This window comes from Leptopilina boulardi, unplaced genomic scaffold (assembly GCF_019393585.1).
Source record: "Leptopilina boulardi isolate dan_hultmark-lab unplaced genomic scaffold, ZJU_Lbou_2.1 LbouV2_325, whole genome shotgun sequence".
Taxonomy (NCBI): Eukaryota; Metazoa; Arthropoda; class Insecta; order Hymenoptera; family Figitidae; genus Leptopilina; species Leptopilina boulardi.
In genome coordinates, this window is record NW_026137891.1 from 4,456,845 (window position 1) to 4,480,867 (window position 24,023).

The following is a 24,023-nucleotide window of genomic DNA, read 5'->3' on the forward strand; positions in this document are numbered from 1 at the left end:
TTTAATAATAGTCAAGTGACCGATTATTTGAATCAAATAATTTTTTTTTCAGTGGGAGACAAATACATTTTTCTCTTGATGTAGTAAATAGACATAAAGCTTTTAAAAGTTAATAAATTACTTTTTTTTGATAGACTTTTTTAAATTCTTCAAAAAAATTAAATTATAAAATTGAAATAATTTCCATTTTTTATTTTTAAATTCTTGAAAAAAATTAAATTATAAAATTGAAATAATTTCAATGTTTTATTTTTAAATTCTTGATAATCGGGAGAGGTATTGAAAGATGTCATTAATGAAATGAAGTATTTAAACAAGTGGCAGGTGACATCGAGTGCTCATAAATCTCGGGAGAAACGTCCTTGAGCAATTATTACGCGAATGATGCTCTAGTTTTAAAAAGCTTGTGAGTTAAGCAGGTCACTCATTGAAAAAGATCCTTATAATTATTTTCTAACTTGAATATAATTTAAACTCTTTATTTTCATATATAAATTATTATTTTATTTAAATTTTTGTTATAATATATATATATATATATATATATATATATTTATACTATAAAGATATATTATATATATATAAGATGTGTTCTGTTGCACTCCATTAGTTTCAATTGGCGGTTAACCTTTAGATAAGGCATATCATTAACTACTAAAAGTTATCTCAACTCCTTCAAAGGTTCAATTCCCAAAGTAGATTCTTAACATGAAAAGTTATTTTGATTGAGTTTTATAAGAATCACTTAGCGTGCACTTTGTAGACAAAAAGATATCGTGAAATAATTTTTTTACTTTCACAATAATTCTTATTCCATGAACATAAAATAAACACTTGAAGAATGTTAGAAACATGACAAGCGTCCTCGCAATGTCGCGTGCTTTTCTCGGTATTTTAAATTACACTATACGAATATAACAATGAATAATTAAAAACAAATAATAATAATCTTTCTTTCTAACAAGAACTGTTCTATTCATTCAAATCCTTTCTGTTACTAGGGCAAATATTTATGAGGTAATAAATTTTTTTTAATTTTTCGATTTTTACAATTATTGTTTTTTTGTTTTTGTCAAGTGATCATTACTTTTTGTATTGTAGAATAGAATTTATTTTTAATATTTGTTAATTAGCAGAAACTATATTTAATTCGGGACTAATAAATCTCGTGACATTTCTTTATAGGAATAAGGTTAAAAGACTCTTGGAACCTTTATCCCTTTCTCCTGATAAATATTGCATGAATCGTGTCAATAGATTTTGTTAACGAAATCGATTAGGTTTTCTCAGAGGTTGTTATTTGTGAATAACACTACTCTAAACAAGCTGATCGAAACCCTAGTTGGAGTAATAGGAGGCCTTTCACGATATTAGAGATATTTGTTGTTAAATAATGTAAAACTCGTGCTGTCGTTGTATAGTTAGTTTTTTTTTTTTTCAAGAGGATACTCACTTGGCATTCTTTGGCAATGTGCCAGATGTGGGAAGTGTGTGCGTAGGCGTAAAACAAAGGGGTTGGTTATTCGCATTTTGTGGTACTAGGGGTTGTCTGGCGTGCGCCGGTGACGTGTGAGAACCATAACCGTCGGAATTTAGCTGAAAAAGACAAAAAAAAAAAGAGATTTTAGTCTCAAAAGGTTCAGAAACATTAACTCCTCGACGTCCCTTTTCTATGTAGGTACACAATATATGTTGTACTTGCACTTCAAAGGATAGTCTTTTTTTCCAATTTTCTCAAGTCACTGACTTTTTTCATAATATATTTTTTTTTTCCTCCTTTTTTGAATTGTTTCTACTAAGCACTCGATTTAACTAATATTTTTTTTGGAGGCTTTTTATAAATGGGCAATTTAATTTTCCATTTGGTTTTTTTTCTCTTTGTTTTAATTAATAAATTATTATTTTTTTTAAGTATTTTTCGAAAATTATACCTTGACAACGGTGCCGATTAATGAGTCAGGTGGCATTTCTGGTGGGTCAGGGATAACTCCGGGATTCGTGTGGGCTGGATAATCGTTGTGTAAGTGTGCTTCCTTTACAGGAGTGCCACTTCCGTCGAGACGTTCCATATCCAAACTGTCAGTTGGTGTTGGTTGCGAGAGCAGACGCTCCTTCATCTCGTGAAGATAAGGGCAACGTTGCATCTCTTCAATATCACGAGCTCTTTGTTGTTCTATAGGCAAAAAAAATAATAGAAAAATATTAAAATTACAATAATCACAAAAATACAATTCTCAATATTTTCAAATTTTGTGACAAAATTTCCACAAATTGCATATAATTTTCCTGTTAATAGATACTTTCATTATTATTTCACTTATTGTTGTTATTATAATTATTATTATTTTGTTATTACGGTTATTATGCATTATTATTAATTGAAGCAGTTATTTGCCTTTTTAAGAAATAATCTTTTAATATCCTTGAGTATCGATTTTTTTTGCATTAATAATACTTTTCTTAAATTTTTAAGTTATAGCGGATTATAAATTATAAATGCCTAAACTTCCTCTTATCTTCTCGCACTTATAAGCTTTTGTGAAAGAGGTCCTTTCAGATTTAAGAGTGTGCTGAGTTTTGAAACTTGTTAGCAAGTGTGGAAGATTTATATCAGTTTTCAGATTTAAAATCAAACTTTTCATTTTATTACAATAAGTTTCCTTTGGAATGTTTCATTTAGTTTCTTCATTTTGTATGTGTATAATTTTATAAATTAAAATTAATAAATAATAATCAAAAATATTAAAATAATAACAATAATCATATAGTTATTATTAGTCCTTAATTATTTAGTGAATAATAATATTAATAATAATAAAAATAAAAAAATAGTGTATAAAACATTGCATAATTATCATTTTTCCTTAAGCAACAATGTTTAATTCCTCGCAGACTCTCACACCATAAATGAAAACTAGTTTTGAAAATAATAAGTAGAACAGCTGAATCATTGATTAAACTTGAAAAACTGGTGCACACATTTATGACACTGTATCCCTATTGTATGTCATTTTTTCTATTTTATTTCATTCATTCATTTCTGCCCTTGAAAGTTACTATATATTTTACTATATATCAGAAAGACATGCATATTTATTGTAAACATGTGAAATTATGCAATATTTATGTTTTTTGTGCTAATTTTTCATTCGCGAAATTTAATATCAGATTCCTATATACATCATATTCCTTCGATAATATCGAATTATTTTTAATTTAAAATCTATTTTTCATTTGTATTAAATAATACAATGATTTATTTTTATTGTAATCTTTTTTTCGAATTTGAAATATATTGTACCATTTAAAGGGCTCCTTGATTTTGATTCTGAAAACCATGTTTTTAACCATGTTTTCACACGTTTCGATTTGCTGACATGTGCTACTGCCTCCCCCATTTTTCATCTCTTGAAAAAAAAATTTAAAAACAAAAACACAATTATTTTTTTTTGTTAGATTTTATATTTTGACATATGAAAAATTTATAAAAAATTATTTGTTTCACGAAATTTCGATTTTGCGACGATTAATCGAACTTGAATGATTAAAGAACAAACAAACGGCACCCAAGAATCACGATCTGTTTGATACTGTCTTCGACAAACGAGACATCGTGAACCTGCTTCTCACTCTCTCCCCATAGAAGAGATCACCAAAGAAGGCGTCGCGATTGGCAATCACGTGGTCACGTTCCCGTATCTTTCCGTTCGAATATATATTTTATTCAAAGAAATCGATACGAGACTTGAAAGCAAATGAGAGGGAATATGCAAACACATATATATGAGAGGAACCGAATAAAAATCAAAATTCTTATCTTGTTTATATATTTGGTATAGGAATTTATATGGGGAAACTGATGTAATTAGTGCACTGAAAAACAGTTCATTTGAATTTTCATTTTACCAAAAAAGGTTTCTTTGATTTAGCAAAAGTTATTTTTTTTCAAATTGATTAAGTTTTCTTTTTAATTCGATTTTGTAAATCGTATTTTTTTTGAGGAAATATATAAAAAATATTTCAATATTGGCAGTGATTTTATTTTTAAAAAAGAAACTTAAAGTGCAATAAAAAGGTTTTTTATTAAAAGAAGTGGCTTAAATTAATTGCTTGAATTAATTATGGCTTGAATTAACTATATTGATTTCTTCAGAACAAGTTGTTTCCAAACTGTTCAATATTCTTTAATTTATTGTAAATTTTTATACTTGGCTTTTTTTGAACATAAAAAATTATTATTATTAACAAAAAATTGCTTTTAATGATCAAATGTAATTTAGTAACTTTAATTTTGTTTAAAGTACACCAGGGAAAAAGATATAATATTTGTCTCAAAGCCAAATAAATATTTAATTTCACCTCAAATAAATTTTATTTGAGTTAAAAAAAAATTTGCCCTAAATAAAATTTTATTTGTGTTAAATAAATTTTTTTAACCAAAAATTATTAAACTCTGAAAAATATATTTTTATTTGTTTTAAATGAACGCCAATAAAATATTTCTCTGGGTGCAAAATTAAATTTTTTAATTTTATTTCAGAGAAATAAATATTTATTTGAAATAAATAAAAATTTACTTGGCTCTGAGACAAAAATATCTTTTCTCTTAGTGTACAGTGTAACTTGAGTTATTGAGACGCACGAGTTCTTTCGCGTGTGTTTCAATAAACGGAGGTTTTAGTGTAGTATAATTTATAATTATAATAAACATTTACAATAATATTGCAGCCAGAGAATGGCATTTATTTGAAGCAAATAAATTTTTATTTAACTCAATTAAAATTTCTTTGTAACAAATATAAATATTTATTTAGCTCTGAGAGAAATTTGTCTTTTCTCTGAATGTACTTTGATATAATTTTCATTGAATCAATTATAATATATACGGAAGTGAAAAATATTTTGTTCGAAATTTTGATTAAAAATTAATTTTCATATGGCGAAAATTTTGATTTTAATCACTGACCTATCTAAATCGAGTTGAGATGATGGTCGCGCCGCGACGCTTACTGACGGTCCGACGTTTGCCCGTTGCTTTCCTATTCTTACACACATATATATGCATATATCCTACCGGAGCCTATATTTAGAAAATCGCGAGGCGGTAAGGGTAGGCTTTAATCACGATCCACATGCTCGGCACATATCGCGAGTCTTTTCTATTCACATGTCACCTATATGAACGACACGTGATCACACGCGTTCACCACCATATGGACCAGTTCCTATATATTCATATATGCACGATTATGTATAGCACACAGCTTATACGGAAATTGCTTCTCGTATAACAGCAATTTTCATTATTTCCTAAAGAGCAATAAAAATACATTGACATTTTACTTTGCTTTTATATATTTTAGAAAATAATTTACTTTTTTCACTCAGAGAAATGTTTATATTTGAACCAAATATAATATATTTCGAGTTAAATAAACGTATATTTATCTAGCTCATTTATTTGGAGTAAATAAAAAGTTATTTGAATTAAATAAAAATTTATTTAAATCAAATAAATATTTATTAGGCTCTGTGAGACAAATATATCATTTTTCTGGGTGTTCTATTTTAAATATATTTCGAATAAATTTTGAATTTAGGTATTTCTAATACATATTGAAAATATTTAAAATATTTGAGGAAATAAAATATATTTTTTTAAAAGACAGAAAAGGAATTTTCTTCATTAATATGAGATTACTTTTTCTCTTGGGTATAGTACTTTTTTTTACCAATAAAACTCTTTTTGAAAAATTGAAAATAAAAACTTGTTTCTCTATTCATATTGTTTTTGATGAATAATAAAAGTTTTTTTTTTATTGAATAAATTTTATTCTCTGAAATTTGCGGAAAGACATAAAAAAAAAGTTTTGCTACTCGACAAAACATGGTGAACTGTAGATATATGTGAATAAATTACTTCCTTTTTTTCTTTCACAATTCGATGCGCTTCAGTTATTGGATGTATTGTCAGCCTCTAACGAAAGAACGTGGTTGAAAGCGATCAATATAAATATGTTTTTTTTTTCATTTTTCCATTTATCAAAATGAATTTTCATATAAAAAATAATTCGATTTAAATTGAAATTTACAATCAATATTTTTATAATTAAATTAAAAAAAAAAATTTTTTCCAAGTTATTTATCATAAAATATTTTATCAAACAAAAATTAGAATGATAAATGAAAATATTGATCCCCTTTGTTTTTTTTTTATTATTATTTCAGTAACCACTTATATTTTCCGACAAAGTGTCCATAAATATATTTTCTTTATAGAGTCAAAAACCCTAAATTTGTTATCACTATTTACTTTGGACCAGATGGAAATGTTTATTCAGAAGGGAAAGGAAGCAGATTTTAAGAATTTCTTATGCTCAATTGAGATAATGTCAGTTGAATAACAAAAAAAAAAAAAAAAAACAACAGTAAAGGGGTTATGGTGTGTTATAAACAGACATACTCTTCACGAGAGAATTCTAAAATTAGATTTCTTTCCCTTTATAATATAAAGAATGTCGGTCACAATAAGTAAAAACATTGTTTAATTGATAATAAAGATGGAAAAATATTGAATATTTTTAAAGTTTATTATATTCTTTAATTTAGAATTTATTCTTATTTTAAGAATATAGTATAAATAAAAATACTATATTCTTATTTAAGAATAAATTGACTTAAAATATTCTGTAATGCACCCAGAGAAATGTTTTATTTGAACCAAATATAATATATTTGATTTAAATAAACGTATATTTGTTTCACAGCCTAATACTATCCCATTTATTTGGCGTAAATGAATTTTTTTATTTAAATCAAATAAAAATTCATTTTGAATCAAATAAAAATTTTATTCAAATAAATTTATTATTTATTTATTTATTTATTTATTTATTTATTTATTCATAATAAGTTTCTAGGGCTATTGAGCCCGTCAGGAAACAAGATACAAGATTAGGCTATTGGGATGTCCGCTGGGGGCGTGGCTTAACATTTTATCCTACGTTCAGTAGTACCATTTTTCACCACTATGTTTGAAAGTTACTCTGATTGGTTTAAACTGGACAAAAATTGACAAACATCCTACTTTCAAGGGTTAAAAATTTTTTCAACAGAAAACCCTTCACAGTAACGGACATCCCTTTTTTCTGCACTCAGAGAAATGGTAAATTTATTTGAGGCAAAGAAAAATTTATTTGTGACAAATAAAACTTTTATTTACGCCAAATAAATAAGTTAGTAGGCTCTGAGACAAATATACGTTTATTTAACACAAATATATTTTATTTGGTTCAAATAAATCATTTCTCTGCGTGTGGGTATAGGTGACAATTTATACTTAATTTTAGAATAAATTTTTTTTTCTGTTCAGTTTCTTATATTTAAAAAAATTAATTTTTCTCAAAAAAAGTTAATGGATGAGAGTATTTATATTTATATACTGAATCCATAGGAATTGAATTGTAATTCAGGTTAGTCCGCATTTAAAAGACTTGAAAATACTTTATATATCCTAAACGATGTCAGAAATACTTTTATAGTGATTCCACGATTAAAGTATTTTATCCCGGATCAAAAAGAGTGGTTTTCTAGAATTGTCAGCATTGATGCGAAACTTTAATGTCATCTATATATATGTGTGTGTGTGTCAGAGCTTGATTCCTCTTTTCAACGGAGCTTTCGAGGGATTAAAGTATATATAAGGAAAAATAGGGGCAACGTTTGCCAACCATTTTAAATTTCAGTTAAAATACATTTTTTTTTATTTATTTCTATAAAATATTATTTTATTTAATTCAAGAGATTAGTATTTATGAACACCTGGGAACAAAACTATTAATCACCTTTTTTGTCGATTTTTGTTTTTTAATGCAAAATTTTCTTTTGTGAATACATACGATATCAAAAGTATTTCCTCTTTATTCGAGAGGACATATTTAACTTGAGGATTTGCTATCGTTCGTTCTGTAATAAAGAATAAAAATCTTTTTCTTTGAAGAAAAATATTGCATAGTAATATTTGAAGAAGTTTATTAAAAAATTTTTTTTTTTGAGATTACATTTCTTTGAGTGAAAAAATTCTTACTTTTAAAAGTGCCAACGCTGTTTCTGTACCTTTAGCAAAATGTGCTTCTATAATTTTTTTATTTATTTTAATATTATTTAATATTTAAAAAAAATTATTTATATTTTTAATTATTATTGTTTGTAAATATTAAATTTTCTTTTAAAATTATATTGTTTACAAATAATTTATTAAGCGAATAAATAATTAAATATTAATTTTACTAATTAAATAATTATTTATTAATATTAGTAATTAAATAATAATTGAAAAATAATTAAATAAATAAATGATATTAATTAATTTACAATTGAAAATAATTATTGGACTTTAAGATATTATTTCTATATAAATTGCAGCGTCTTCATTCGAGAAATATGTAAAATTCAATATTAATTTCATATACATCTTAAATTTCCGGCAAAATAATAATAATAATTTCATAAAAGAAATAAATTGTATATCTTGTGAAAAAAATACCTCTCGAATTCAGTAGTAAAGATAAATCTTGAGTAGGTCACGATCAGCCGTAATTGACAGAAGTCTGACCACACCAAGGATTTACCACTGACGGTGTTAAGGGTTTTCTGTTTCTCCTACGAATTAGGTTAGGTTAGATCATGTAAAGGAGGTTATGTTAAAAATCCTTTTTTAATATTCAATCAAATATTTAATTAATCAAAAAAAAATAATTGAAAAATTTTTATTTCGATAAATAATCCCTTTCTTGCACGATAGGTTTCTGTTTTACTCTCGGAAGTTTTTCTTTTGAGGTTAAGGACGTATAGGTTCATTGACTCAAGTGTTTACAACACGCGATGTGTTTAGTAATGCATGAATATTGCTTGTCTGCGATGTGAGAAAGAATGAAACTTTTGAATGATTAAAAAAAAAGATATTGATCTGAGGAATTAATTTAGTATTTCCCTTGTCGTTCATATATATATATATAATAATATTGGTTACCGGAAGTAGTCACGGAATCAATTGGCGTCGGGGGGGTGTAGGCAACGGTCGAAGACCCCGAAATCTCGCGAGGCGCACATACGAGAAAGAATGACTAGACTGCGTGGCGTAGCCATAGTGAACATCGGCGTGGCGACCACCTGTGAGCGTCCCAGCGCCGGCGTCGAAGTCCCATCGATCACCCTACATTTTTAATTTTCTGACAAATTAACAAAAAAGAATATTCTGATTTTATTCCGCATGCCGAGAAATTATTTCCGCTTTTCTAATTGCTATAATCCAGAGAAATGTTTTATTTCAATCAAATATAATATTATTTCAGTTAAATAAATTTATATTTGTCTCAGCTTATTTATTTATCATATATATAAATACAATTTTTATTTTAATCAAATAAATATTTATTTGGCTCTAGTATATTATTTCTCTGGGCCGTGTAAAAATTAATTTGATTTAAATTAACTATTATTGAAAAATAAATATTGTACCGAATTTTTATTTGGATCAAATAAGATTTGAAATTTTTTTATTTTTGAAACAATATTGTATGGGTTTAATTTTTTCAAAAGTGTATTATTACAGATAAAAAAAAATAATAATGAATTTCATCCTGTTTGCGCATCAATGGTACATTTCTTTTTAAGTGCAATTAACCGGATAAAAGTTGTTTATGTCAATTGCAAATTTTATATAATTATATCATTTTTCCGGTAAATTTAACATAAATTTATGAATACGAGAGTATAAAGGTAGTTTAAAAAATATTATTTACATGAAATTTCACTACCCATATCATGTTTACTTTTACATTGACATGCTTTTTGTTAAATGAACCATGTAATTTTACTTTAACAAGAAGCGAATTTTTGATAAATTTTTTTGTTTATTCTAAAGAAAAACTTTTTTTTCTTCAAATGTGAAACAAATTAAAGAAAATGACATTTGTTTAAATTACTAACTTTTGGTAACATTTGTTTAATCAGAGAAATCTTTTATTTGCGTTTATTTAGGATAAATAAAATTTATTTGAATCAAATTAAAAATATATTTGTCTCAGAGCCTCATAACTTTTTATTTATTTTAAATATAAAAAAAATTATTTAATACAAATAAATTTTTTTTATTACGAATAAATTCTTCCGAATAAAATTTTATTTAGCTCAAATAAATTTTTTATTTAAACCAAATAAAATTTTATTTAGCGCGAATAAAATTTGTATATAAACAAAATAAAATTTATTTCAAACAAATAAATATTTATTTGACTCTGAGATAAATATATATTTTTGCCATATAATTTTGCTATTTTTTTTTCCCCGCAAGAATCTGAATTTGTTTGAAATGATATTGACAGTGGCCTTTTCGTTTAGCTACTTTTATATTATGAGGGTATAACCTCTGGAGGTAATGACCTTCTTTTTCCTCGCTTTACTGTCTCAAGGTAAAGAAAACTAAAGACATTAGAATTAAAGAAGTTTCTTTTTGATTTAAATGAATCAAAATATTTTTCAGGATATTAATAAATATTACAAAGCAATTAAAGCACTTTTTACTTCTATTTGTTATTAAAAATGAATTGTTTTTGATGTTTCGAAAATTTTTAAATTTGTTTAGAAATTATTGTCAGTTTATTCTAATTTTATGTTTAAGTACAAAATAAATACTGAATAAAAATCTTATAAAATTGATTTTAATTAATTTTCTTTTTGCAGATTCTATCCTGGATGGCTTGTGATGACACGTACTTCAAAGATAAGGGCAAAAGTAAAAAAGGATCTTGAAGGACACAAAATTCTTCATTTTCAGACTTTTTTGAACTCGGTCTATTTTGACGGTTATTTTTCACATTTTCTGAATGGAAATTTATCTTGAAAGTAGGGATCTCCGAGGGCTATTTAGTTTGAAAGAATCTCTATGAAGCTGAAAATTCGTTATTAAGGTAAATATTTTGTTTTATTGGAAAAATTAAGTTGTATACCGAGAGAAATGATTTATTTGAACCAAATAAAATATATTTGAATTAAATAAACGTATATTTGTCTCAGAGCCTACTAACTTATTTATTTGGCGTAAATAAAAATTTTATTTGTCAGAAATAAATTTTTTTTGGCTCAAATAAATTTTTTATTTCAATGAAATAAAATATATTTGCAACAAATAAATGAGTTAATAGGCTCGGAGACAAATATATCATTTCTCTGAGTGTAGCATTTTTTTTATGAGTAATTTAATTTTATTAATTATTTTCTATTGTAGTATTTTTATTTTTATCAGACACATACCACATGAGGAAAGCTCATCTAAAATTGAGGAAGGTTGATTAAAATGAGGAGGCTAAAACAAAAATTATAAACGAAATTTAACGAAATTAAACCGTAAATTAAATTTTTATTTAACTTAAATAAAATTTATTTGAAACAAATATTTATTTGGCTCTGAGACAAATATATCTTTTCCTAGGGTGTAGAATATATTTTTTTTTTAGAAATATTTATTTTTATTTTAAAAATAGAATACTGTGAGAATAAATTACTTCTAAAGAATTTAATTTTTATTTAGAATTACTCATATAGTCAAGCATAAATTGTTGTTTTAATGATGCACGTATAATTTTTTAAAAAATCGATATAACTATATACATGTGTGTGTGTGTTTTATTTTTGTTACAGGAAAAAAAGGAAAAAAAAAATTCATTACAAGTGTGTGGGTGTATGTCTCGACTGTTGAACTTTCGATCAACGGCAGTGCCATTCTCGCGTGCAGTTTATACTCCAGGTAAATAAAGATCTCAATTTCAAATCAATACACTGACGTTAACGCGATGATCTCTGACTGGCTCCTTGCCAATCAGCGAAAGTGAACAAATATAGTTTCTACATATATATAAATTTCACTGTTTCCATGGAGTATATATCTACTGCTCTTCAGTTCAATTTTTAATTAGCTATATACATATATTGAATCTTGAAAATTAAAGAACTTGGTTTTTATCTTACTACCGCTTGGTAACAGATATTTTTATAATCATCATTGTTGTGGGGAAAATAGTCCAATGATTTTAGTGAAAAAAAAAAAATTAAATTTTTTTTTATTGAAAATGAAATTTTCATTTGTTTTTTTTATTTGATAAATAGAACTGAATTAAATGTAATTTAAAATACAAAACAATATTGGTGTAAATATATTAGTAGTTAATTATTATTAATAGTTAATCAAAAATATTTGGATAATTAATAAATTATTATGAAAAAAAATTTATTTGATTTAAATAAAATCGATTACTTGACTATTATCAAATAAATATTTATTTCTATTAAATAATCGTTTGATTGACTATTACACCCAGAGAAATGATTTATTTGAACTAAATAAAATATATTTGAGTTAAATAAACGTATATTTGTCTCAGAGCCTACTAAATTATTTATTTGGCGTAATTAAAAATTTTATTTGTCATAAATAAATTTTTTATTTAAATGAAATAAAATATATTTGCAACAAATAAAAGAGTTAGTAGGCTCGGAGACAAATATACCATTTCTCTGAGTGTATGAAATGAATATTTCTATAAAATAATTAATTATTTGAGTCAATTAAATAAAATTTGTATCAAAAACAGAAATTATTGGTTCTAATACAGATTATTTAATTTAAATAAAAATTAATTCAAATATTTAATTGATAATAGTCAAGTAACTGATTATTTGAATCAAAAAAATTTTTTTTCATTGTACACTCAGGAGAAATGGTATATTTGTCTCCGAGCTTACTAACTCATTTATTTGTTGCAAATATATTTTATTTCATTGAAATAAGAAATTTATTTGAGGCAAAGAAAAATTTATTTGTGACAAATAAAACTTTTATTTACGCCAAATAAATAAGTTAGTAGTAGGCTCTGAGACAAATATACGTTTATTTCACTCAAATATATTTCATTTGATTCAAATAAATCATTTCTCTGGGTGTAATTAAATATTTTAATAAATTAAAAGAAATAGTAACTGAATTAAATAATACAAAAAATAATAATAAATAATTAATAATAAATTAATCAATAATTAATTGATTAATAATTATTATAATAATTTCCTGATATTTTTATTATTGAAATCTTTTTTTCCGATAATAAAAATTGATTTATTATTTAAATATTTAACGATAAAAATTCTCACCTGCATTGTAATTTTCCAATATTTTCACCGTAAAAGTATAATGATATTTCCTTTCTAAACACTCAATAATATTTTACATTAATTAATTAATTATTTATGTTATAAGTCATTTTTTATGACAATGTTTTTTTTTTTAATTATTTATCACTTTTTTGGCTTCTATTGTATTTATTACTGGATATTGTTTTGTATTTTTCTGCTTTACATTTATAAATGATATAATTAATAATGCGCAAAGTTATTGATTTTCTTAAAAGCACATACACACTCGCGATCTTTCCGGGAACTCGCGAGAGAATAATCGCTTCACAGCTTCACGATGAGTATTTGATCTTTCTTCTCTGTATCCTTTCTCTCAAGTTGTTTAAGTCACACGGTCGAAGCTTAAGCTTCCTTGAGAAACGAATCCACTCACACGTTATTCAATTGTAGGCGAGTCATTATATCCTCGATTTATCCAGTCTATCGATTGATTTCTTTTTTTTTTTTTAGTAAACATAAATTCATTTTAGCTAAAATAATAATAAGTGAACTGAAAATTCGCGAATTTAAAAGAATTGAAAAATTCAGAAATCGGTTTTTTTTAAAACACTTTTAGTCAAATTAGTTTCTATTTTACATTATCAGAATGTTGAAAGCATTTATAATTTGTACACCATCAAAGGATGAATCTCGGTTTTGAATCAAGTGCGCGTCCTTTGTCTTTTGAATATCCTTTCCACTTGGTTCTCTGATGGTTGTCATGGATATATATATATAATATATAGAAAGCGACGCACCGGTTGGAAAATCGGATTTTTCACTTCTTTGTTAAATAACGCGCGATTGCTTTTAATAACGATAATATAATTCTGTTGTTTCTCGCAGTTGTTTTTACCTAACTGACGTCTCGCGTTGAAAGGCGCGAAAGAAAAAGCTCTCTCGCGGATTTTGAGCGCGTCGCAATGCTTGCCAACACAACCCCTTGAGTTGAGCGTCGGTTCCCCTCTTTCGTGGTTGTAACCCCCATCATTTTCCATCCCCCATAAACCGTCCCTCGTCCATATAGAAAGCTATAGTTCAATGCCATGATGTACTGACGGCTATATTCAGAATCGAACTCCACCATATGTATAACATATATACTATGTCCAATTTGTCCGCTTCAATTTTACTATATCTTCAATTTTCTCAATTCTGTTATACAAATATGTATACAAAATATTTCATTTATTTTGCAAATTTTTATTTATTTTCCAAATAAGTCGAATTAGTTTCAACTTGAAAATTTATAATCATACTCGGAAAAAAAATTATTTAAAACAACCAAATTCTGTTTGAGACAACCAAATTTTGGTTAAAACAATCAAATAAATTCATTGCTTATCAAACTTTTTATTTTATCAACCAAAATTTAATCAATTTTGTTCCTCATTCGAAAAATTTATTAAAATTTGATCATTTACACTCAGAGAAATGGTATATTTGTCTTCGAGCCTACTAACTCATTTATTTGTTGCAAATATATTTCATTTCATTGAAATAAAAAATTTATTTGAGCCAAAGAAAAATTTATTTCTGACAAATAAAATTTTTATTTACGCCAAATAAATAAGTTAGTACACAGAAAATTAAAAGGCATTAAAATAAGCTGCAACGCTTATTATTTTAATCCAATTTTGCTTATTTTAATACCAAAATGGATAAAAATAAGCAAAATTGGATTAAAATAATAAGCGTTGCAGCTTATTTTAATGCCTTTTAATTTTCTGTGTAGGCTCTGAGACAAAAATACGTTTATTTAACTCAAATATATTTTATTTGGTTCAAATAAATCATTTCTCTGGGTGTACAAAACATTTATTGGTATTAAATAAATATTTATTTGAATCAAACAAAATTTCATTGAAGTAACAAATTGTGTTAATATAAAAAAAATATTTGGTTAAAACAAAAATTATCTCTGCAATATTATTCACATTGTAAAATTAAAAAAATTTATTTGTTTCAAATAATCGGTTACTTTATTATTATCAAATTAATATTTACTTGGACCAAATAATTTTTATATTTGAAATTAATAAACTGTATAATATAATAATTTCTGTATTTGAAAGAAATACCTCTCAGTGCAAATAAATATTTATTTGTTAATAGTCAGGTAACCGATTATCTGAATTAAATATGTTTTTTTCTTATTGATTCAAAATATAGATTTTTATGTTTAAAATTTACGGCTAAAAAAACTTAAAGTAAAAATTTACTAAAATTAGGAATCAGTTTTAAATTTTATGAAAAATATTTACAGAGAAAGAAAATAAATATTAAACTTTATAAAAGCATTTTCAAATTTTGTAAAAGTATTTTCAAGTCGTGGAAAATACTTTTATAAAATTTAAAAATGCTTTCATAAAATTTTTCTATTTATTTTCTTTCCGTGTAAAATAATATTGCAGAATGTTTTAATTAAAATTAGGCTTAAAATACTGTTTATAGCCTTTTAACAAAAAATAGACTACTATTTTTCTTTTTTTAAATTATTTTCTTAATTTATATATTTCTACACGGAAAAAAATCTTTATTTGGAAGAGCGATATGTTTATTTGGAAAAGCGAAAACTTTCACTGTTTTAGGTGAAATATATCGCTGCACCAGTGAAACTTATCGCTGTTTCAGGTAAAGATTTTTTTCCGCGTGTATTATATATTTTTCGAATTTGGAAAAGAAATAATTTAAAAATTCATAAATTAAATTATTATAAATTTATTTTAAAAAAAATTTTCTATAAAAAATAAATATTAAAAATAAATAGAATAAAGATTAAAATTTTCTAAATTGAAGCTAATTAGCTTTATTTGTATAAAATCTGAAAAGCAAATTTTTTCCGCGTGTATTATATATTTTTCGAATTTGGAAAAAAAAATAATTTAAAAATTCATAAATTAAATTATTATAAATTTATAAACAAAAAAATTTTCTATAAAAAATAAATATTTAAAAAAAAAATAGAATAAAGATTAAAATTTTCTGAATTGAAGCTAATTAGCTTTATTTGTATAAAATCTGAAAAGCAAATTTTCTTTATTCTCAAAAGAGATATGAATGCTTAAATAGTATCGAATTGTGAAGGACAAGGAGTTTCGAGCCTGTTGCACATAGATATTCTCAACACGCACAAGATCGATAAAGCACCCGCGGAAATTTCATTGGAAAGTTGTGAACGTGGTGTCGCGTCGAATATATAAGCTTTTATACATTTGAAAAAAAAGGGATCGAGGAGCCAAGCCAAAAATCTCATAAAATTGGCGTCGATCCCGTGTTTATTCAGCAAAGCTAAAATCACTATCGCAAATATTCACAAGTCTTATCGGATTAGAAGATTTTCTTGGAGAAAAAAAAATATTCGATAGGTTTCGTTTTTGATTTTTGTTAGTAAATTCAATTTTCCTTAATTATAAAATACAATATTTTTTGATATCAAAGCAAAAATCAAATAAAATAAAAATTGAAAAAATTTTAATTGATAAAACTAAAATTGTAAAATGAAAAGAAAATTTTTTTCATTGAACAAAACGATAGAATTTAGTTTTTGTATTTTTAATTTTAATTAAATTAATATTAGTTTTTCATTGTTTCTTAGGGGTTTATTTCGAAATATTTTTTCTTACAAAAAATATTTTGTTGGTAAATTAATTAATTGTTCTATATAGACTTAGGAATTATTACATTATTTCGAAAATAGATCTTAGTTAATTAACCACATGTGGTTGTTAAATATTGCTCATTTGAAAATATTTAATTAGCAAAGTTGGAACAACCGCAAATGTTCATTAAACTTTTATCGGCCAATAAACATACAATTTTAGTTAGAATTAATTTTAAGTACTATTTACATATACTGTATAATTTTATTTTTCAAAAATTCTTATTAAATATTAATTAACGATAGAGAATTTTTGATTTTATTTTAGCTTGAAATTTATATTTTGTAAAATTATAATTTCATTTAAAAATAATTTTTAAAATTTTATTTTCTTCATTTCAACATTTTTGTGAAAAAGAAAATCAATTATATTTTTCTTTAAAATTACAGTAGTTAGATGAAAGAAAAATTATACTGCGAAGTTTGAAAACAATGAAATGAAACATTAAACTATCGTGTAGGAGACAACATTGTGGCATTGTTTTTGTATATATTACTGACGCGCCCGCGTGCATTGCAACCGGTCAGTGCCGGCAAATTTGTTGAATTTTTTTTTTCTTTTTTTAATACAAAAATAAAATTGACTCACCTCTTCTGTCGATTTTATGATGGACGATTGTCCTTGATTAGTTATCCAATTTCCTCCATTGAAGGGATGATAATTTTCTGCTTGTAATTTCACGTTGTAAGAGCACAAAACAACCTCGTGTCCAGAAGACGAGTCCTTGCAATATTCTGTATATAATGGCTCCCCCGCAAAGAGGGCGCGACTATCACCAATGAATAACTCAATTATTCAAAATGTATATTGGTTCTTTATAGACTGATTAAGTTTCGTGTGTATATAAATTTTTTTTCAACAAAATTAAAAAAAAAAAATATATCCCCTTAAGTGATAGAATTTTCCCCTCAAAATTTTTGAGATGTAAACATATGAGAGCGAAGCATGCGCATCGAGAAAAATGGTCAAATAAAATCCCTATTGCGAAATGGGGTTTGCCTTGTACTCTCCCGTACTACGGAGATCCATGGCTGTAATGGCGGCAGTTCATGGGGAAGAGAAACAACCCCCATGCCATGGGGAAAGACGATCAATACCGTTCGCAGTCGCTTTTCCGCGCTTCATAGGTGGGGGGTTAGGGGGTGGTCACCCCCTCTTAAGTTGGCGTTCGGTTTTAGCACAAGTGATGGGCTCGAACTCTCCATAAGCAGAAATTGCAGATTTTCGACTACAGTAGATTTTTTTTACTTTGATTTTAGAATTGAAATTAATAGACTGAAAAAAATATAGTTAAAATCATATTTTTAGGGAAAAAAATATGTAAATTTGGAAATTATTAAAAAAAAAATTTAGTCTAAATATATTTTTTCTGGATTTTTTTTTTTTGGTTGAAATTTGTTTAGTTTACAAATTAATTTAAGAGGAAAATTATTTCAAGCCTATTTGAATAGTTTTTATATCTAATGAGTTTTTCTATGTGAATTTTTTAAGACAATAAAAGTGAAAAAAATTTTATTTCATTCAAATATTTGCTTGATTGTTAGGAAATAAATATTTATATTTGTATTTATTGGTGTTAATTATTAGTTAATTAAGTGGTGATTATTCCAATTAAATATTTGCTTTAAATACAGAAATGGTTCAAATACAGTTTATTAAATTCAAATATAAATATTATTTGGTTCAAGTAAATATATTTGATAATCAAGTATTTTGAATGAAATAAATTTTTTTTCAGTGATAGTTTTAGGGATGTGAATAATATTAAAAATTGCACTCAGAAAAAAGTTTTGTTTTAATTAATTATATACTTTTTTTTATATTAACAGAATTTTTTGGTTACTTAAAATAAATTTTATTTGTTCAAACAAATTTTGCTTTTATTCAAATAAATATTTATTTAATCCCAATAAATGTTTGGTTTATTGTAAATTTTATTTATAAATTTTTCAAATGAAAAAAATTGTTTTTTTTTAAACCAATTATTTGATACAAATAAATATTTATTTGATAGTAGTCAATCTATTATTTGAATCATATAAAATATTTTCAGTATATAAATTGCCTTTAAAGATTATTATATAACATAACATGTTAAATAAATAAATATTATGTTTAACGTTAAATTTAGAACCAAGAAAATAATTATGGTACAAAATTTGAATGATTATAAATAAGTCATTAAAATTAATAAGTGCAAAGTTGAATTTATAATTAGAAATCCATAAAGTAGGAAAAATATATTTAAAAATTATGTTTTATGTTTAATAGGGGAAAATTGTTTCCTCTTTGAATTATTGGGTGGTAAAAATAAAAATAAAGTGTTAACCACATCCTGTGGAATATCCAGTGACCTTTTGTTCATTGTTTGGCTTCGCTTCTGTATTTCATTGCTTGAGCTTTAAGTTCTCTGCGGGGTGACTCCTTTGCTATGAATTCCACCCTTTCTTTTTTTTCCTTTTTTTTTTTTTTGTTAAAGGATGTCTTGCTGTTTGAGTCGACCCTTAAGTTTAGGATCTACCCCGTAATTATACGGATTGCCTTATATAGTGTATAAGAACTGGTAGACTGCGTGGCTCGACTAAACGACCTCCCATCAACATTAGAAGATATATATACAGACGGGCACACGTTATTGTCAAGTACTTTTAACCCTATGAAAAAAAAAAATTTGTTCCCCCTTTCTCTTTTCATACTCTTCAGTTTTCAACCTGCACAAGGGCAGGTTGTTTGAAATGCCGATTAATTTGACGTTAAAACAAAAAATAAAAACTGCTATTGATTCGTAATTATTCTTCCGTAAAGTTCTTTCAAATTCATCTATGTTGTAATTAACATTTGGGTATATTGATTTTTCAAAAACCACCCTAATCTCGTGTTCAATTAATTTGTTTCTTTGTACATTGATTTTAAAAGTATGGATATATTTTCAGAAACGGAAACTATTTTTATGTTTACAAAATTTTAAAAGAATTAGGTGTAATTATCAGAGAAAATTAAAAGGCATTAAAATAAGCTGCAACGCTTATTATTTTAATCCAATTTTGCTTATTTTAATACCAAAATAGATTAAAATAAGCAAAATTGTATTCAAATAATAAGCTTTACAGCTTATTTTAATGCCTTTTAATTTTCTGTGTAAAAAAATCTTTGGTTTATAGCAGAACTTTTCTTTTTAGATTAAATACCGAGTTAATTCTTGATTTTTTATCCAAAAAAGTAGGGGAGAGTGGGGCAAAACCGGGTACTTTTTTGGAATTCTCGGTTTACAAAGAATCTTTCAAATAAATTAGTTCAAATCTCGTTGAAAATTCTTCCCTGAATATTAGAGAATGAGAAAATAAGGTCGATTGCATGAAAAAAAATTTTTTGATCAATTTAAACTAGGTTTTTCAAAAAAATGCAAAAGTTCTCGGTTTTTCCCCGATGGTGGGGCAAAACCGGGTACTATCAAGAAAATATATAAATCATGGAATATTCTTTAACTCTTATTTGTTCAATTGTTACACAGGCCAACAAAATTAGCAAACTTTTTTGGTGCGGCAAATGTCAGACCTGTTTCTGATAGGTTTTTTCATGCCGAACACGAATCCGTAAACGAAAATTTCCTATCAGCTCTATAGTTTTTGAGAAAAACGGGTTTAAAATGTTCAAAAATCGCGTTTTTGGCTAACTTTGAGTACCTCTAACACTGAAACAAAAGGTCGTAGAACCTTCCACTTGGGCTTAATTTGAAGCTTAATGTTTTAACTATTATCCTCAAAAATGACCTATCTTGCACCATAACCTCAAAGTCATTTGTTATCCATTTTTGATTCCCAAATATTAATTTTGTAAAAGTTTGATCGCGTACATCTAGTCCTTGAGGTTAAGGTGCAGCAATGTAATTTTTATGAACTACAGTCGAGGGATAAATTGAATTGAAGCTCAACAAGAAGGTTGACCTTTGATTTTATTGACTAGAGTTATTCAAATATTACCAAATAAGTTCTGTAGTTAAATACTAGTTACCAACAATTTTGAGGTTATTAGTGAATAATATAATTTTTAGGGCTTGTAGTCTAAAGTTCAAACTTTATTTTAAGTTCAAATAAAAGGTTCTATGATCCTCTTTTCTTTGCTAGAGATACGCGCTCAAACTTTTACAAAATTAATATTTGCGAATCAAAAATGATAACAAATGACTTTGAAATTATGGTGCAACATAGGTCATTTTTGGGGATAATTGTTGAAACATTAAGCTTCAATTTAAGCCCAAGTGGAAGGTTCTACGACCTTTTATTTCAGTGCTAGAAGTACTCAAAGTTAGCCAAAAACGCGATTTTTGAACATTTAAAACCCGTTTTTCTCAAAAACTAGAGCTGATAGGAACTTTTCGTTTACGGATTTATGTTCAGCATGAAAAAACATATCAAAAACAGGTCTGACATTTGCCGCACCAAAATCAGTGTTGGCCTTTGTTGTTATTATTATTATATATCACTTACATTATAGAAAATAATCAATATTCAATAAATTTAATCTAAATATATTATATTAATAATGAATAACAGCAGTTAAATCTTTTAAAACAAAATTTTTTATATTTTTGTTAATTTTTTATCGTTTATTTATCGATATGGTAAATAATTGATATATCGAAAGTTAAACATCGATTTCGAAACATACATGTCGATTCTTTTGCGATAAAATTTAAATATATATAGTGTAATGCATTTAAATATATCCGATTTTGCCCCACCGTTTGGTACCCGGTTTTGCCCTGCACTGCATTTTTTAATAAAATGTAAAATTCTCAGCTTATTGTTAATAATTTAACAATTATTTTTAAGGAAAATTACTCGTAAATAAATGCTAAAAAAGATGTTATACTTGCCGAAACGAATATATCGACACAAAAAGTTTTATAAGTGATTTACTTTTGATAAAAAATGGATTTTCTTTTGAACTAAAATTTATAATAATAATAAAATATAATAATACATAAAATATAATAAATAAATTTTGATATAGTGGTTATACAATTAAAATGATGTTAGTTGTAATATAAAAGATATATGTAATGGGTGACACAAATGGAAATACCTACACTGAAAAAAAATTCTAGTTAGAATAACCAGAATTCTGGTTAGGGTATATTTAACATTTTGATTCTGGTTAGGTTAACCAGAATTCTGGTTATTTTAACGAGAATTCTAGTTAATTCAACTAGAATTCTGGTTAACATAACTAGAAAGTAATGTTAAATATAGCCTAACCAGATTTTTTTTCAGTGTATCATGGAAAACTGGGGGTACCCGGTTTTGCCCCACTCTCCCCTACTACTTTTGTTAAAAAACATTTTAAATCAAAAATATTTGAAAGAGAAGGAATTAGTAATTTTTTTCTGGGTATAATTAATTGGAATCGATGCACAGGGTGAAGATAATTTTTGATAGATGAGACGATTGGTTATACGGTTCTTTTGATGATGAAATGGTATATTTAATACACACCTCTATCTTTTCTAGTTGTAAACATAACTATAGCAAGTGCATCAGGGGTCAGTTCTTTCGCACGCTCGATTATGTAACACGCGTTTGATTGCAGGTATAACATTTTAAAAAAAAAAAAGTTTATTTTTTTTTTTAGTTTACTCAAAATTAACTAATTATTAGTTTGATACTAACTTATACTTTAGTTAATTTTACTTTTCAAGGTTATATTGAAAACAAATTTTATTTGATTCTAATAATTGACTTTTATCAAAATAAATATATTTATTTGAATAATTTTTATTTGAACCAAATAATTTTTATTTTTATTTGAAAAAAAATATTTTTCTTTCTTAAAAAAATTACTATCCATACAAAAAAAAAAGAAGTACTTTTGCTATATGACTAATTATAGGCTCGTTTCATCTAAAAGCCATGATGAAAAAGACGAAATATTTTCCGCGAGGGTTAATCGAGGTCGAGAGGCAGAAAACTGTCCCAGTTTCAGTATATATGACTCGCGGTACAATATTTTTCTCTCGAATTTTATTCTCAAAAACAGATTTAAAATTTTTTATGAAATAGAAATGTAATCAAATTTATTTTTTATTTTGAAAACAAATTTTTTTTTAAATCTAATTTAGTTTAGAGGGGAAAAAATTATTTTTATAATTGAGTTTCAAAAAAAATATTTTTTGGAAAAAAATGTAGAATTAAAAAAAAATAATTCGATTTCGTGATTTAATAGAATGTGCAGTGCATATAGGAACAGAGATATCTTAATGCTCATGTAAAATGAGTATTGCTGATAAAATGACATGAAACGAAAATATCTATAGAGAACTATTATTTCCTTAGTCATGCACTACTCCAGAAAGTGAAAGCTCTGTAATATACAGTTTACTTCCGAAAGATGAGATTTATGGGCCACCTGCCAGTTGACCTTGGACTCGTGAAAGGTCAACTCTTTTATAAAATACTGTTAAACGAACTTTGAAACAAAAGGTCATTGAATCTCGTTCACTCTGTTGAATGCTCAAATTATTCACAATTCTTTTTTTTTTATTCATTTCTATATCAATATTTTTTTTTCTAAAAATGAATCTCGTTCATAAAATTCACAATTAAGATGTAATTTTTAATATATAATAATCAAACTAACATTAATTAATATTCGAACGATAATTGTACACAATCTTCATATATGTACATGTTCAACCGCTAATTATTGTTTTCATTGGGCTTTATATTCAGGTTAATTAGCCATTGGTTACGTGAACGTTTAATCAGAATTGTCATATAATTGTAAATAATAATTATATAACTGTGACAATTAGTAAAATTGTATTTTAGTTTTTTTTTGTTTTTTAATAAATAAAATTGCAAAAAGGTAAAAAAAAAAATTGAGAAAAAAGACAATTTCGACGATTATTGCAGACGAGTGTATTGCAATTTGTGAGGTACAAATAGTATAAAGGGTATAAGAATACAAACATTGCGTAGGAACTAGAGCATAGAAAAAGTACAGCATAGAGACGTGACATAGAGCTTGATCATAATAATATTTCCCCCATTCCCCATTTTTTTTTTTTTTTTTTTTTAAAGAGAAGCTCTCGTGTCAAGATTTCCTTTAGCTAATTAGACTTTAAGAAGATTTTTA

The 24,023-nt window shown here is 25.7% G+C and overlaps 1 protein-coding gene across 6 annotated transcripts in view; it reads right to left on the minus strand.

Annotated features, from left to right (window-relative positions):
- LOC127284693 (proton channel OtopLc) overlaps window positions 1-17,706 on the minus strand; it is a 36,987-nt gene extending 19,281 nt beyond the window's left edge. The window contains exons 1-3 of one of the 6 annotated variants that reach the window (XM_051310292.1): window positions 17,478-17,706; window positions 1,932-2,173; window positions 1,454-1,596 (exon numbers count right to left, since the gene is read on the minus strand). In XM_051310292.1, coding sequence (XP_051166249.1) covers window positions 1,454-1,596; window positions 1,932-2,144 — 356 coding nt within the window. In that variant the 5' untranslated portion in view covers window positions 2,145-2,173; window positions 17,478-17,706. Of the gene's footprint in view, window positions 1-1,453; window positions 1,597-1,931; window positions 2,174-3,301; window positions 3,529-4,966; window positions 5,036-9,031; window positions 9,115-13,206; window positions 13,301-17,477 lie in introns of those variants that run through there. The other 5 variants (XM_051310295.1, XM_051310293.1, XM_051310294.1 and 2 more) reach the window with 5 other exon arrangements.
- Window positions 17,707-24,023: the final 6,317 nt, after the last annotated feature.